The sequence below is a fragment of the Nicotiana tabacum genome, chromosome 13, assembly GCF_000715075.1.
Source record: "Nicotiana tabacum cultivar K326 chromosome 13, ASM71507v2, whole genome shotgun sequence".
Classification (NCBI taxonomy): Eukaryota; Viridiplantae; Streptophyta; class Magnoliopsida; order Solanales; family Solanaceae; genus Nicotiana; species Nicotiana tabacum.
In genome coordinates this window covers 108,510,173-108,528,366 of record NC_134092.1, presented here as the reverse complement: position 1 = coordinate 108,528,366, position 18,194 = coordinate 108,510,173, and the positions used below count along the sequence as shown (strand labels likewise).

Sequence of the window (18,194 nt, the reverse complement as noted above, 5' to 3'; positions counted from 1 at the left end):
GCAACAGTGAGATGTTGAGTATGATTACATATATTTTTTTCTGTGTATTTTCGTTTCTCATTCTCTGAGGAGAGTTCATAGCGTCTGTTCGTCCATTTTATTCGTTACGCGGGCTGGGAAGCTCCATTCCAAGGTTTGTTTTCTTTATATATCGCATTCGAGTTAATAGCGTATTGGTGCATTTTTGGCATCATACGAGATCTTGGTCAGTGTTTGAGGTAGCTTATTACCTGTGTAGACTATTCGGTTTAGGATGAGGCTATGGTCCTTGTCAGGAGAAGCGACTCCATGATTTGATTGATTCAGCAGATGGTTATGAATTTCTACACATCTTCTCTGTCATGGTAGTATTATGAGGATTGAAACATGGCTTATTTGTATTATGAGGTGTATTTCAAGAATCAGGTTCGTGAAATTTCCAGTTATTATGGTCGGAGGATGTTGCCTTGGGCAAATGAGTTATGCGGTGTGTTGTGTGATATCAACATGGGTGCATGATCATGTGTGGATTCAGTATGTGGAGATTGATACCGTGTTCGTATGTTAGAATCAGGTATTGTAAAGAGATTCAGAGGTTGGAATTTGGTTCTAAGGCTTATTGATTAAATAAAAGGGCTTCAGTCCGGCTCCAGCTGAGGTGCCAAACTGGGTTATGCTGTCACAGATAGGTGCACGAGGTTTTAAACAATGATTTTGGACAACTCCGGAGCAGTCCTTAGCACGTTTGAGGACGAATGTATGTTTAAGTGGGGGAGAATGTAACGACCCGACAGGTCGTTTTGAGTTCTAGCATGTCGTTCAACGGTTTGAGGCCTTGAGTAGCTTCACTTCAGGTATATTGACTTGTACATGTGGCCGGAATTGAATTTTGGGAAGTTCGGAGTTAATTTGGAAAGAAAATTATAATTTCAGAAGTTTTAAGTTAGAAGAATTGACTAAGATGTGACTTTTGAGTAAACGACCTCGGAATCGGGATTTGAGGGTTCCAACAGGTTCTTATGATGATTTTGGTCTTAAGATTTGGAGGTCCGTAGGTCATTTCGGCGTCAATTGGCAAAAGTTGGAAATTTGGATGATTTTGAGAAGTTTGATCGGGAGTGGACTTTTTGATATCGGGGTCGGATTCCGATTCCAGAAGTGGGAGTAGGTTCGTAATGTCAATTATGACTTGTGTGCAAAATTTGAGGTCAATCGGACTTGATTTGATAGGTTTTGGCGTCAGATGTAGAAGTATGAAGTTTAAAGTTCATTATGCTTAAATCGACACGCGATTTCTGTTTTTAGCTTTTTTTGATATGATTTAAAGGCTCGACTAAGTTTGTATGATGTGTTGGAACTGATTGGTATAGTTGGTTAAGGTCTCAAGGGCCTCGGGTGGATTCTGGAGGATTAACAGATCGAGTATGGGCTTGGGGGAAAGCTGAGGCAGCTGGTGTCTGGTGCAATCACACCTGTGAGAAAAGGGCCGCAGGTGCGAGATCACAGAAGTGGCCCAGGGGTCGCAGATGCGGAATGGAGTGAGGGCGGATGGATTCGCAGGTGCGAGGAAAGTTCCGCACCTGTGGGCTCGCAGATGCAGGCGGAGGAGCGCAGAAGTGGGAACTGGGCTGAGGGGGGAGGCCGCAGAAGCAGTTGTTTGTGCCCAGAAGCATATTTTTGGCACGCAGAAGTGGAGATTTCCTGGGTGAGGGACGTCCTCAGACGCGAGTTTTTACTCACAAAAGCGTGGCCGCAGATGTAAAAAATGTTGTCCGCATAAGAGAAAACTGGGCAGAACATAAGGGATCGAACTTGGCCATTTCATCATTTTCGTTTGGGATTTGTGGAGCTCGGTTCTTGGGCGATTTTGAGGATTTTATTTATGTAACACAAGGTAAGTAATTTTTCACTTGTTGTGAGCTAAATGTAAGTTTTATATGTAGATTTAAGGGGGGAAATATTTGGTGAAAATTTGGGATTTTGGTAAGAAACCTAGAAATTGGCATTTTTGAAATTTGACCACGAATTTGAACATGGAATTGGGAATAAGTTATATATTTTAGTTCGTGGTGTTATGGGTAAAGTTTATCTTCAAACAATTTCGGAATTCGGGCACATGGGCCCGAGGGTTGATTTTATAGACTTTTCGAGCAGAGTTGAGAAATTGTTTAAACTGATTAATTATGGATATTAGAATATATTTTGACTGGCTTACACGTTGTTTGAATAGTTTTGGAGCGACGAGCTTTGGTTTGAGGTGTTAGAGAGGCCTTGGAGCCGGTTATGAAACTTCAGAGAAAGGTAAGTCTCATGTCTAACTTTGTGAGGGGGAAACTACCCCTAGGTGATAATTATTATTTTGTACAACTAGTTGTGGGTACTACGTATGTACGAGGTGACGAGAGTCTGTACGTAGCTATAACATGTTCATATCCGGGTAGACCTATGACCTTATCCTGTAATATTTGAATTATTTGAGCTTATGTTGCTGACATTAATTAATCGAAGTTATAAATGAAATTGATTTAGAAATAATAATGCGAATACTAGGCCAAGTCTTAACACTTTGAGTTGTGGGCAAGTTATTTGAGAAACGGTAAAGATTATATCCATTTTTGTACTTATGTACGGTATTGTAAACACGTGTCTCGTAATTCGGTAACTTTCTTTCTTTTCTTGTGGAGCGGGCTGAAAGCCTCGGCAGTATATAGATGCATCTATGGATCGTGCCGCTAGACCCTCGGTAGTGTACACATTATTCTGGATTGGGCCGAACGACCTCGGCATAATCGTGCGTTATATCGCTGGTAGTCTCGAATATTCACGAGTTAACCTCTCTATTGATTCCCAACATTTTATATGGTACTCCGGGTTTATTTGATGATGAAACTTGACAACTTTCAGAGATATTAAGATAGAATACAAGATTGAGAAATTCATACTTTAAAGAAAATAATTGGAAACTTTTTAGATTTAAAGATTTACTTCACTATTGTTGTGCACTTTATACCCATTATAGATTATTATATTATTTGCTTGGACATCTAGTAAGTGTCGATGTCGACCCCTCGTCACTACTTTTATGGGGTTAGGCTAGATACTTACTGGGTACACGTTGATTTACGTACTCATGCTGCACTTCTGCACTAAATGTGTAGGATCTGGCAGGTTCATTGATGATCACCTTGGCGCGTAGGCGCACTTGTTGAGGAGACTTCATGTGAGCTGTATCTCAAGCTACACATCGCAGTCCACTGAGTCTCCATTGTACTATTTATCTTATTCTGTCTTATTATATTCGGGATGGATGTTGTACTATTATTGCACTCCTTAGAAAAATGCTCATGCACTTGTGACACCGCATTTTGGGGATTTCTACGGGTTGTTCATTATTGAAATTGTGAAATCTATATTTCATACGATTTAATTAAGGAAAATTATGATTTCAAACACTTAAATGAATAAATTAATTGATAAATCCTTGTTGGCTTGCCTGACGGTGGTGTTAGGCGCCATCACGACCTTTAACAAAATTTGGGTCGTGACGTGGTTTGGCTAATAAAGATTTTTTTGGAAGATTGCTTGATTTGTAATATATGAATGAAAGTTAGCTCTCCCATCATGCTTATTTCGAATTCTACCTTCATAATGAGCAAATTCTTCACATAATACAAAGTTAGAACTTCCAAAGATAATATCATCTATGTAAATTTGAGTAATAAGATTACTTGAATTTGAATGCTTAATGAACAAAGTTGTGTCAATATTACCTCGTTTGAAGCTCTGATTTAGAAGAAAAGATCTTAGTCTTTCATACTAGGCTCGGGGGGCTTTTTTGAGTCCGTATAAAGCGTTTGACAACTTGAATACTTGGTTTAGGAAGGCGCTTTTTACATCCATTTGAAATAGCCTAAATCCTTTATGAGCAGCAAAAGCAAGTAGAATTCGAATATATTCTAATCTTTCTACAGGAGCAAATTTTTCATCGTAGTCAATTCCTTCTTGCTGAGAGTAACCTTGGGCGACTAACCTTGCTTTGTTATGAACTACTTGACTAGATTCATTCAGCTTATTTCTGAAAATCCATTTTGTTCCTACGACAGTAGCATTGGATAGTTTTGGAACCAAGTCCCACACTTTATTTCTTTCAAATTGATCAAGTTCATCTTTCATGGCTTTGACCCAGTAGTCATCTTTGAGGGCTTCATCAAACTTTTTTAGCTCAAGTTGTGATATTAAGGCCATGTCAGAGTTGAGCTTTTGAGATCTTCTGGTAGTGATACCTTCTCGTGGATTTCCAATGATGAACTTTTAGGGATATCCAGGTTTACTTTTCCATTCATTTTGGAACACCTGTAGTTGGCTTCTTTTCCAATATAGTTGACTGTTCAACGGAAGATAGATCCTAGATTTCAACATGCTCCTTAGTTGACTGATTTTGCTGATTGGTCGCCTGATCATGACCGTCTTTTCCTGTAACAACAGACTTTTGGGACAATAGAAATTTCCTTATCTTCATGATATTTTTCATTCCTTAAGTGAGAGTTAGTATCCACAAAAACTACATGAATGGATTCCTCAATACATAATATTCTTTTGTTGAATACTCTATATGCTCTACTTGAAGAACAGTATCGAAGAAAAATACCTTTATTGCTTTTTGGACCAAACTTACCCAGATTGTTTTTTCCATTATTGTGAATGAAGCATTTACAGCCAAATGGTTGAAAATAACTGATGTTGGGTTTTTTACCATTCCATAGCTCATATAGAGTCTTTTTAAGAATGGGTCGAATCAGGCATCTGTTGATGATATGACATGTTGTGCTTACAGCTTCTGCCCAAAAGTGGTGTGGGAGAGAGTTTTCCATGATCATGGTTCTTGCCATGTTCTGCAGGGTTCTGTTCTTACGTTCTACCACTCCATTATGTTGAGGTGATCTTAGGGAATATAATTTGTGAGAAATTCCTTGATCATTACAAACGTTTTCAAAGGCTCTGTTTTCGAACTCTCCTCCATGGTTACTTCTTATAGCAGAAATGTAATATCCCTTTTCACATTATACCTTCTTACAGAAGACTTCAAAATTTCTTAGAGCTTCATCTTTATGGCTCAAAAAAATAACCCAGGTGAAACGAGAAAAATTATCTACAATCACAAAGGCATATTTTCTACCACCAATGCTAGTAGTTCTAGTTGAATCAAAAAGGTCCATATGCAAAAGTTGAAGAGATTTTGAAGTAGAAACAATATTTTTGATTTTAAAAGATGAACAAGTTTATTTTCCTAATTGACATGCATCAAAAATTTGAATTTTTGAAAAATCTAGTTTTGGAAGGCTAGTGATAAGATCACGTTTGGAAAGTTTTTTAATAGTATGCATGCTAGCATGACCAAGCTTTCTATTCCATAACCAGGGAACATCAATCATTGTAGCTAAGCAAATTTGATTCCCTAGACTGTTAATATTGCTAAGAGTATAGACATTTCTATCTCTACTTCTAGATAGAATAATTTTACTTGATTCATTTTGGATGAACCAACCATATTTTTTGAAACGAAACTCATAGTCACTGTCGCATAGTTGACTAATGCTGAGCAGGTTGTAACCATGTTTGTCGACTAAGTAGACCTCATCTACATCACATGATGAGCTAAGGGGAACTCTTCCTACTCCAATTACATTTTCTTTTGATTTATCTCTGAAAGTGACAGATCCACCATCAAGCTTAATGACAGATTTGAATAATTTTTTGTCACCTGTCATGTGTCCAGAACACGTGATATCGAGATACTATTTTTCTTTTCGATTCTTCTTGCGATGTTCCTGCAAAAATATATTACTTGTTTTTAGGTACCCAAGCCTTCTTGGGTCTTGGATGGTTAGTGTTCTCATTGTTAGCCTGGTTAGAGGACTTGGGTCGCCAAACTCATTTTTTATTTTTCTTGAACCTGCAATGATTAGAGGTGTGACCAGATTTTCTACAATAATAACAAGATGGATTTATAGGACTTTCAGAAGTCTTATCATTAAACTTGCAATGGTTATATTTATGCCCATTTTTTCCACAATGAATACATGCAGTGTAAGTTTTTCCCCTAAAAGAATTGATATGAGAAATTGACTTATTAGATCTAATAGAATTTTGACTGGTAGATTTTCTCAATCCATTCAGTTGAAGTTGAAGTTCATAAAATTCTTCTTGATGCATGTATTTTTCTATTTCACATACTTAAAGTTTCAGAGCCCAGTCTTTCTTTTCTCGTTGAATCTTTCGAAGCTCATTTAGGACCTTCTCAATGTCAATAAGAGCAACATCAATAAATTCTTGAAGTTCATTACATTTGGGGCACATAGGAGAATGTACTTCACTGGTTCCTTCATCTGCCATAAGACCAAGTTCACTTGAATCTTCATCACTGCCGTCATTCATAGCCATAAAGCACATGTTGGCAATTTCTTCATGATCAGATTCTTCTTCATCACTCCAGGCTTCAAAAGACACTTTCTTTTGAAGATTTCTGCTGAGTTTCTTTTTCAAATTCAGGGCATTCTGCTTGAATGTGTCCATGTTTTCCACATTCATAGCATCTTCCATCATTTTTGTCGTTTTCATTTCCCATTTTACCTTTTCTGAAGTTTGGCTTGCCTCTTCTATTGTTCATGTTCCTCCTCATCATGCTTGTTAGATCATAGCAATGTTTTCATCTTGTTCTCCTCCTCCTCCTCCTCCTCCTCTTCCTCCTCCTCCTCCTCCTCTTCCTCATCCTTTTGCTTCTTCAATTTCTGATTCAGCCACAGTTGCTTTAAAAGCGACTGTGTTTCTTTTCTCTTGATGAACTTTCCTGTCTAAGTGTGTTTTTTCAAATGCAATAAGGTCACCTCTGAGTTCATCATATGACATCTTGTCGAGATCCTAACATTCAAGAGCAATAACTTTGGGTTGCCAAATAGTGGGTAGACTTCTTAGGATTTTTCTGAACCGTTCTCCGCTTCTGATTGGTCTACCAAAGGATTTCAAGTCTCCAAGAATTTTGCTGAGTCGAGAAAACATTTCTTCAACAGATTCTCCGTCTTTCATTTGAAATAGTTCATAGTTACACACAAGGAGATTTATTCTTGTCTACTTCACTTTGTTGGTTGCTTCATATATGACTTCTAACTTGTCCCATATTTCTTTAGCAGTTTCACAGCTTGATATCTTTTAATACTCTTCACCACTAATGGCATTGTATAAAAGATTTTTAGCCTTAGCATTCACTTGAATAACAATTGCTTGTTCTTCAGTGTAATCATCGAAGTCCAGAGGATCAGGTGATATTATGATCTTGCCATCTTTATCCTTCTTCGAAGGAATTCGGAGCATTTCCCTTTTTGATCACACACCATACTTTGATGTTGTATGGCATTGTATAGGTTTCCATACGCACTTTTCAGTGTGAAAAGTGTTGGCCATTGAAGTATGGTGGTCTTACTTGAGAAGTCCCTTCTTGAAACAGAGCTCCAGCAACTGTGTTTGACATCATAATCTTTTCCTCACTTGCTGTTAGGCAATATTGTGAGTCCTTGCTCTGATACCAATTGAAAGGGGGAATTGTAACTAAATTAAAAACTTAGTCGACTCAGAAGAGAATTAGTCGACTTTACTTTATCAACAAGTTTGATTGACGATGAAAATAAATTGCAAGAAATTTAAAAGCTGAGAACACATGAATTTTATACTGGTTCAGTACCGGTGTGGTACCTACATCCAGTTCCCTTAGGTCACAAGGGTTCTCTTAGATCTTCAATAGTTTGTTACAGTAGTAGTGGTTTTTGGATTGTTTACCACTAACGATTTTCAGCAACGATGTTTTACAAACTTGACACAATTCTTATTTTGTTTCCTAACACTTCCTCTCTTTTGAGACACTAGTAAACTCAGGAATACAGTGTTTGTGCTGAGAACTAGAAAGGCATAAAAAATAATGGTAAGTTGTGTAGTTGAATTCTTGAGTCTGCCAATCTTCTTATACGGGAGTCTTGAGTAGCCGTTGCAGATTGACCCTTGATTGAGGCACAAAATATTCTAAGAGATTTGACCCAAGGGGTGCCTCAGAATCCTGCTCAAGAGATAGGCTGGATTCATTATCTTCCTTTCTTTTCGCATTCATAATCAAGGGAGTGATTTGCGGTTTGATATATATCAATCTTCACAATCTCCAGATTCCAAATCGATCCTTGAAGTAAGGACTATCTTCATATAGTAACTGCACTTGATCTTGTTTCCTTTTTGATGGCCTTAACATCCTTTGATTTAGCATTGTCCTTTCTGCACTTGATCTTGTTTTCTTTCTGATGTCCTTGACATGTTTGACTTCCTTTGATGGAGCATTGTCCTCCTAATTTTCTGCAATTAAACAGATACAATTAGATTTGCATTATTGTCATCATTGAAACTTAGGTGTAATAATTTACGCTACCTCCGCCCCCAACCTTCCACCCCAACCCCCAACCCCCGATTAAAATAATGATGCAGCTCGCCTGCCCAGTATTTGGTTATTCTATTTCTCTTTTTCCAAGATGGGATGCTTATGTTTGCTATTGCTGCATTTGGTCTCATATTAACCTTCATCGCAGTTTTGTGGCTTGGCCATGATCATCCTCTCTTTGCCATACATATATTCCTTCCAAGGATCACGATAACGGTCATGAAATGCAAGAATTGCATCCAAGAAATGAAGAAGAGAGCTCTGAAACTAGTATCAGCTTTCCTTAATTGCAACAAACTATCGAAGGGTCGTTTGAATTTGAAGGAAATATGTGGTGCATATATAATATATTTCATTCCATAAATCAACAAACATAGTTCATTTTATAAATTTTACACTCTTACGTATAATAAATCACAATGTAGCCTATTTACGAATAACGTTGTCGTTTCATTTATTCAATGTTGATATTAGCATGTTTTTGGATTACACATCAATCAATAAGGGTAAACCGTTCTTATTAGATATACTAAGAGTCTATGGTCTCTATCCCAAAAACATTATACTAGGATTATTTGAGTAATTCGGTAATATTTTATTTGATTGAACCTTTTATGCAAATCTAAAAATTTTAACAAAACAAAAAAAATGTGTGAGGATGGTATAATAGAAGACACCACAAATCAGACCTACATATAGCCGAAACAAGAAAATTTTATAAATGATTGACTTGCAACAAACCATATAATATTTTTGGAAGCAATAAAATACAAAGTCGCGACTCTTTTATAGGCTCGAATTTGGAGTTTGGACTCTATTCTGCTACATTTCCTATAATGTGTAGGAGACAACTTAAACATCATATTCAACCCCAAATTCAACCGTCTAAATATGCAATTTATAAGGTTAAAAATTGTAAGAAAATAAATAAATTACAAAATATAAAATGCACACACTAAACTCTAATATGAAGCATTATTTAAATGGAAAAAACTGTGAAAGGATTTTTCTAGGTTAAGAGGGTGGACTCTGTTTATCCTTAAAATTTGATAACAATTAAATTTATAGTGTGGCTCTAAGAATACGTGATTTCACTTAATGCCAATTGTAAAATATGAGGATTAATAACAGAAATGAACTATAAAGTAAAACAAACCAGTGTTAGAATGGAACTCACCCCTCGAGTCTGGATACCCTCGAACTGGTTGATGCAAGAACAATTAAATATAACAAGCTGATGAACAATCGTATAAACGAGAAAGAAAATTATATTGCTTTTTTCTCTGTGAACCGTCGTCTACAAATGATTAGGACCCCCTCCTCTTTTATATAGTAGAGGAATCCCACTTATGGTATAGTTTTAATTACAGAAGAAAATCCCATGATTAGCTAATTAACCGTTTCTGATTTGATCCATTTCGAGATTTACGCCACGATCCTCGAACAGTCACCAAGATTTACGTCGTGATCTTCGACCAGTCACGGATATCTCGCCTTTCCGTTATTATGCTATCTTCAATCTTACTCGATGTCTATCTCATTTGGCTTCGATCGCTACTAGTCTCGATCTCGACAGGTACCTCGGTTCTGAACTTGGTACATAGTCCTCATGATTTAGTCTGTTCCGTTACGAGGCCGTCCTTCGATGCAATCTCCGGTCTCGGTCAAATAGTAAAATCGGGTGGGCCTGGATTTAATCATATACAGATAGTCCTCTCATTTTTTTAGAGTACAAGAAACGAATTGAGCCTTCAATTTTTCTATCTCGACCTGTCATGACGTCATCCTCGTGACGTAAGCGACGGAAGTGACCGAAACATCCTGTCTGTACAGTTACCAAGGCATTAAATGCGCGCCAGTCAATGGTCGGCCACCGCCAATTTTGAACCGTCGTTGTGAAATCTAGAAATAGCTCCTCTCTTCACCATTTCAAACTTTTACTTTCAAATTTCCAATCTTCTAAGTTCTTCATCTGTAAATCTACGATTCTTACTGCTAACCTCTTCTTAGAAAACAAAATCTTATCATCTCCATCATTTTTTAACTTCAAATTCAAATGGCGAAACTGTCAAAAATTGTTCCTCAAAAGGAAAACGCTTCTTCATCGTGGCCGGCCGGCAACAAAACACTAGTGGAGCCACGCCCTGAGAAGTGTGTTCCCGCTGGGTGCGTTCTCATTTCCGACTTTAAAACTGATAAAGCCTCGTCGATTCCTGGTCCATGCGAGCCAGTGTCGAGGTATATATGCTCAATAACTGAAGGATACCTTAAGCATGTAAAGAAAGACTGCAACTGGGAGGGCAAAGAGGTGGTGATCCCGACCCCCGAAGAGGACATCACCACCCATGTGGAAGGGTTTTTAAGTGTTTACACTTACCCTTTCACACAAGGCCCCTTCGACCCTGTCTTCGTTGATATTTGCCGTCAATACCAAATAACCCTAGGCCAAATCTATCCTTCCTTTTGGCGAATTGTTATTCTACTCCGATTCTTCGTGAGCAAAGTCCAGGGGATGCCTTTCACCCTCGACCACCTCATCAGGTTATATAGCCCCCGCCTCTATCGAGGCGGGTTAATAAAACTCCAATGCCGGGCTACCAAAGTGCTATTCTCGAGCATAGAGGAGGACAAGGACCGAGGCTGGATGGGCCGGTTCATTCGAGTGAAGACTTCTGACCTAATCCCGGCCGAGAGGATTCCATTTCCCGAGAAATGGAATATGAAGCGTAAGTACAATCCCACTGTTAGCTCCTATTTATTGTTTTGCTCCTTTGCTTCTTCTCATTGATATCCTTTTCCGTGATGTAGTGGTCGCTTGGATGCCCGGTGCAATTCCTAACCTAAAGATCTGCGTTGGGGACCTGGCCTCGACCTCTACGTATGTCGAGCGCTCATGGCGCGATTCATCAAAGGGCCGATGGGAGGCCAAAACTCATGGTAAGCCCCTTTTCCACGTTTTTGATGATTTTGTTAAAGCGTCTCTTAATTTCTTTTCATACAGGCCTTGGCAAAGATGCTGTCATGAGGCCCTTATCTGGTGAGGAGGAGACTTCGATCCCGGCACCGAAACCGGCGAAGGATAAAAAGAGGAAAAAGATCTCAACCTCCGAGGATCCAAAATCTAAGAAGAAGAAGGCTCGTAAGCCTAGGAAGAACATCATCCTCCTAACCGAAGACTTTGTTCGGTGTCTAAAGGATGAAGCTGAAGAAGAGGAAGAAGACGACTCCGCGCTAGTGGCCTGAGTGGGAATAAGCACCGAGGCCCCAAAAGCCACTGAATTGGTGAAGACTGCAGAGACTCCGTCTCGAGATGAGGGCGTCTCGGGAAGAGACTTGGGCGAAGTCCCCGAGTCATTGAGGATTGAAGATGCCTCCCATCATAATGAGCCAACGATGGGTACGACTGTAGGGGCTAGTCTCTAGGCCCCTCGAGATGGAGAGAACGCCCCAAGTGATCCACTTGGGGCAATAGAAATTGGAGGCTTCCCGCTGCTCCCCTCATTTTCTGAGGAGATGATTGAAGAGGCTCGGGCCTTGAAGACCCTCTCCATTGAAGGAGCCCACGGAAGGGAGGACCCCTTTCGTGATTAGTTTACTGGGGTCGAAGATGCTACCAGCCTGAGCGACTTGGAGGTCTCGAGGAAGGACTCGGGTGAGGCATCGAGCCTTTTCAACGAAGCGCAGCAAGCTCTGAATCGGGTAAGCCTTAACTCCCTTTTTTGGTATTACCCTTGTGTTCATTTTTATCTTCATGTCTAACTTCTTTTCTTCTTTCTACGTAGGCCTCAACGCTTCATCGGGAAGCTTTTTCTTGGTCTCGAGTTGAGCTGAGTCGGTACGATGCGTCATTGACTTTGGGGATTCATGAAGTTTGGGACAACTTCTTAAAAAGTGATATGATATCCACATGAAAAATATGCATCTTTGGCTTATAGATTCAAGTGGAATTCTAATTGCTAAAGTGCATATGGCAAAGAATAGATTATTTTTTCTGAACCTTAAGATAATTGATGCAAAGTGTTTGAAGGCTAATGTGCAAGATGAAACCTGGTGTTGGCACATGCGATTTGGGCACTTGAATTTTGAATCACTCAAATAAATGGGAGACAAAACATGGTGCATGGGATGCCATCAATTAACCATCCCGATCAATTGTGTGAAGCTTGTCTTCGTGGAAAACATGCAAGGAGGAGTTTTTCGAAGAATTCCATGTCAAGAGCAACCAAGCCACTCCAACTTGTTGACACTGATATGTGTGAGCCAATCAATACACCTTCATTTGGTAAAAGTAAATATTATCTGCGATTCATTTATGATTTTAATAGAAAGACTTGGGTATTTCTTGAACCAAAAATCTAAAGCTTTTGCTGCTTTTAAAAATTTTAAAGTACTTGTGGAAAAAAGAAAGTGGATATGAAATAAAAGCTTTAAGGTCCGATAGAGGAGGCGAATTCACTTCAAAAGAACTTAATGACTTTTGTCAGTCTCATGGAATTCGTTGCCCTCTAACGGTACTTTATTCACCCCAATAAACTGGAGTTGCAGAGAGAAAGAATCGAACGATTCTTAATATGGCTAGATGAATGTTGAAAGTTAAAAGTATGCCCAAGGAATTTTGGGCCGAAGCTATTTCTTGTGCAGTTTATTTGAATAACATGTCTCCAACAAGAAATGTTTGAGATCAAACCCCTCAAGAAGCATAGAGTGGAAGAAAGCCAGGTGTTAAACACTTGAGAATCTTTGGGAGTATAGCCTATACTCATGTGCCATAGCAAAGGAGAGCAAAGCTTGACGATCGAAGTGTCAAGCATTTGTTTGTTGGCTATGATACGAGTTCAAAAGGCTTCAAGTTATACAACCCAAGCAACAACAAGGTGGTAGTGAGTCATGATGTTGAATTTAATGAAGAATTGGCATGGAATTGGTAAGCTCAGGAAGAAACTTCATATGATTTTCTTTCATAGTTTGGTGATGAAGAAAAACCAGAGTTCGTGAAACCTTTGCAAGATGCAACTCCACCTCCTTCACCATCTAATGTTGCATCTCCTTCTCCTTCTTCTCAATACAGTTTAAATGAACACAAGTCGAGGAGCTTTCAAGAGCTCTATGATGGCACAGTAGAAGTTACTAATTTTGATTTTTTATATTGTCTCTTTGCTGATAGTGAGCCAATGAATTTTGATGAAGACAAACGGTGAAGACCAGCCACGAAGGAGAAGATCTGGTCAATAGAGAAGAACAACACTTGGGAGTTAAATGTCATGACCCGGAATTCCCACCGTCGGGACCGTGATGGCGCCTAACATTTAACTTGCTAGGCAAGCCAACGTTAGAGAATCATTAAACCAAATCCTTATTTCCAATCAGTAAATAACAATAATTAGCTAATATGAAATATAATACGTGTGCGATAATATAAAAATTATATTAATTACTACCACACGTATTTGGAGTCACAATTCACGAGCATTCTAAAATTTACTACAAGTAATATTCTGAAAGAAATACAACTGTCTGAATGAAAGAAACTGTAGAACAGAAGAGATAGACGGAGACTTCAAGGTCTGTGGACGCCGACAAATCTACCTTGAGTCTCCGGATAGCGATCCAATAGCAAAATCTTGATCAACCCGAGCCGGTACCAAAATCTGCACAGAAAGTGCAGAGTGCAGTATCAGTATAACCGACCCCATGTACTGGTAAGAGTCGAGCCTAACCTCGACGAAGTAGTGACGAGACTAAGGCAAGGCACCTACATATCAACCTGTATAATTTAACAGTGTATATTCAAATAACAGTAATGAAGAGCTAGACAGGAAGTATCGGGAGGGGGAAACATGCTGAGGGAAAATACGAGATAAAGAATTACAACAGAATGATAACTGGAATAGTCAATATATTATGGATCAATAGGTATAGCGAATACAGTAAAGGAAAAGTAAATGCATTGTATCATCCTTCGTGCTTTTACCCTCAATCTCACCATAAAATCAATAGAAACGGCACGGCATCACCCTTCGTGCTTTAACTCTCATATCATGGCACGACATCACCCTTCGTGCATTAACTCTCATATCATGGCACGGCATCACCCTTCGTGCTTTTACACTCTCAATATGGCACGGTATCACCCTTCGTGCTTTTACACTCTCAATATGACACGGCATCACCTTTCGTGCATTAACACTCACAATATGGCACGGAATCACCCTTTGTGCTTTTACACTCACAATATGGCACGACAACACCCTTCGTGCATTAACACTCTCCCTTACCATAATGCAATACATAAATAATAATAGGGAAATAGAATAACAAATACAAGCCTTACTTCAATATTTGGTTCCACAATATCAATCTCAACTTTGAAATAAGTACTTAATTATCACCAGAGAATCCATAATCATGATAAGAACAATCAATTTAACAACACTAGTCTAAACACGTCACAGCTAAAGAAAGAGACAATATAAGAAAATCGGGAGAAAACAGGGAAAACAGGTAAATTGGCGGCGCATAAGTACTCGTCACCTTACATGTATGCCGCTCACATGAATTTCACATAGCAAATAATCTGAGGTTCCTAATTCCCTCAAGTCAGGGTTAGACACAACACTTACCTTGCTCCGAAGGCCACATAATTCTCAATCACAACTTTTCCTCTAGAATTCACCTCTAAACCACTCGTATCTATTCAATAATGACTCATTAATATCAAAAATTGCTAAAGGAATCAATTATAAATTTCCCAAATTTTCCTCCAAAAGTCGAAAATCGACCCCGGACCCGCTTGGTCAAAAGCCGAGGTTCGGAGCAAAATCCATTTACGCATTCACCCCCGAGCCCGGATATATAAATTGTTTTGGAATCCGACCTCAAATTGAGGTCTAAATCCCTAAATTTCTAAAATCCCTAGTTTCTACCCAAACCTCTAATTCGACCATGAAAACTCTAGAATTTAGGTTGAAAATTCATGAAATGGAATGGGTAATTAAAAGAAAATAGTTTAGAATCACTTACCAACACTTTGGGGAAGAAAATATCTCTTGAAAATCGCCTCTAGCCCGTTTGGTGTTTGAGAAAATGAGTTAATGGCCAATTCCCGTTTTTGGATTCTGTTAAGTGCTGGGCGACAGTGTTCATCGCGATTGCGTGAACACTGTCGCGTTCGCGAAGAGCAGCCTCCTAAGGACTTACGCGATCGCGGGAGGCTTTACGCATTCATGAAGGCTTAGCCCGCCTTGCCTTCGCGTTCGCGAGACAAGGCTCGCGTTCGCATAGAGTTTCCGAGGTCCCCTGCCCAGCCTAGCTAAAGCTACGCGTTCGCATTCGATGGGTCGCGTTCGCGTAGAGCAACTCCCCCCAATGCTCCGCGTTCGCGACCATGGTCTCGTGTTCGCGTAAAGTAAAATCCTCCCCAGCCCAATTTCCCCTTCGCGATCGCAAGAGTAACTACGCGATCGCAAGAGTGACTACACGATCGCGAAGCACAACATAGCAGACACCAGATACAGCAAAAATACCATATTTTCTAAGTCCACCACATCCCGTAGCTTATCCAAAACTCACCTCGAACCCTCGGGGCTCCAAACCAAATATGCACACAAGTATAGAAACATCATACAAACTTGCTCGTGCGATCAAATCGCCAAAATAACACCTAGAACTACGAATTTGGCACCAAATCGAATGAAATTATTAAGAAAGCTTTAAAATTCCTATTTCCACAACCGGACTTCCGAATCACGTCAAATCAACTTCGTTCCTCACCAAATTTCAGAGATAAGTCATGAATATTATATTGGACCTATACCGGGCTCCGGAACCAAAATACGGACCCGGTATCAACAAGGCCAAACATCAACCAATTCTTAAAAACAATTAATTTTCAGACTTTTACATTTTCATCAAAAATTCATAACTCGAGCTAGGGACCTCCGAAATCGATTCCGGACATACGCCCAGGTCCCATAATTCAATACAGACCCACCGAGACCGTCAAAACACGTATTCGGGCCCGTTTACCAAAAATGATGACTGAAGTCAATTAAAATCAACTTTTAAGGAAAAAGTTCTTATTTTCATCAATTTTCAACATAAAAGTTTTTCGAAAACACTCCTAGACTGCGCACGCAAATTGAGGAGGGTAGAAATGAGATTTTTAAGGCTTAAGCGTGCAAATTCGAGTTCTAAAACATAAGATGACATTTTGGGTCATCATATTCTCCACGTCTAAAACAACCGTTCGTCCTCGAACGGACATAGAAAAGTACCTGAGCTGGTGAAAAGGTGGGGATATCTACTCCGCATATCGGACTCGGACTCCCAAGTAGCTGCCTCAATAGGCTAACCTCTCCATTGCACTAGAACTGAAGGGTAACTCTTTGATCTCAACTGGCAAACTTTCCGGGCTAGAATAGCCACTGACTCCTCCTCGTAAGTCAAATCCTTTTCCAACTAGACAGAGCTAAAATATAACACATGGGACGGATCGCCGTGATACTTTCGAAGCATGGACATATGGAATACTGGATGAACAACTGCTAAACTAGGCGGCAACGCAAGCCTGTAAGCCACCTCTCCCACCCTCTCTAAAATCTCAAAAGGTCTAATATACCTAGGGCTCAACTTGCCCTTCTTTTTGAACCCCATTACACCCTTCATGGGTGATACCCGAAGCAACACTCTCTCCCCAACCATGAATGCAGCATCACGAACTCTGTGGTCGGCATAACTCTTCTGCCTGGACTGAGATGTGCGAAGTCGATCCTAAATAATCTTGACCTTATCCAAGGCATCATGTACTAAGTCTGTGCCCAACAACCGAGCCTCTCCCGGCTCGAACTGCCCAACTGGCAATCGACATCGCCTACCATATAATGCCTCATAGGGAGCTATCTCAATGCTCGACTAGTAGCTGTTGTTGTAGGTGAACTCTGCAAGGGGCAAGAACTGATCCCACGATCCTCCGAAGTCAATAACATATGCGCGGAGCATATCCTCCAAGATTTGAATAGTGTGCTTGCACTGCCCGTCCGTCTAAGGATGAAACGTTGTGCTCAACTCAACCCACGTGCCCAACTCACGCTGTACTGCCCTCCAGAAGTGTGAGGTGAACTGCGTACCTCGATCAGAAATGATAGACACGGGCAAACCGTGAAGACGAACGATCTCGCGGATATAAATCTCTGCCAACCGCTCCGAGGAATAGGTAACTGCCACAGGAATGAAATGCGATTAGTCAGCCTGTCCATAATGACTCAAACGGCATCGAACTTCCACTAAGTCCGTGGGAGTCCAACAACGAAATCCGTAGTGATACGCTCCCACTTCCACTCAGGAATGTCTATCTTCTGAAGTCAACCACCAGGTCTCTAATGCTCTTACTTTACTTGCTGACAATTTAGACATCGAGCTATATAAGCAACTATATCCTTCTTCATTCACCTCCACCGATAATGCTGCTGCAAGTCCTGATACATCTTGGCGGTGCCCAGATGAACAGAATAACGGGAACTGTGAGCCTCCTCAAGAATCAACTCACGAAGTCCACCACATTAGGCACACAAATACGACCCTGCATCCTCAAAACTCCATCATCTCCAACAGTAACCTACTTAGCACCACCATGCCGCACTGTGTCTCTAAGGACAAGCAAATGAGGATCGTCATACTGCCGATCTCTGATGCGCTCAAACAAAGAAGACCGAGCAACTGTACAAGCTAGAACACGGTTGGGCTC

General features: G+C 40.0%; 1 protein-coding gene across 1 annotated transcript; it reads right to left on the bottom strand.

Moving 5' to 3' along the window:
* Positions 1–3,795: 3,795 nt before the first annotated feature.
* Positions 3,796–4,224, bottom strand: LOC107831933 (putative mitochondrial protein AtMg00820). The gene has a single exon (XM_016659729.1). The coding sequence runs from the start codon at positions 4,222–4,224 to the stop codon at positions 3,796–3,798; it is 429 nt and encodes a 142-aa protein (XP_016515215.1).
* Positions 4,225–18,194: the final 13,970 nt, after the last annotated feature.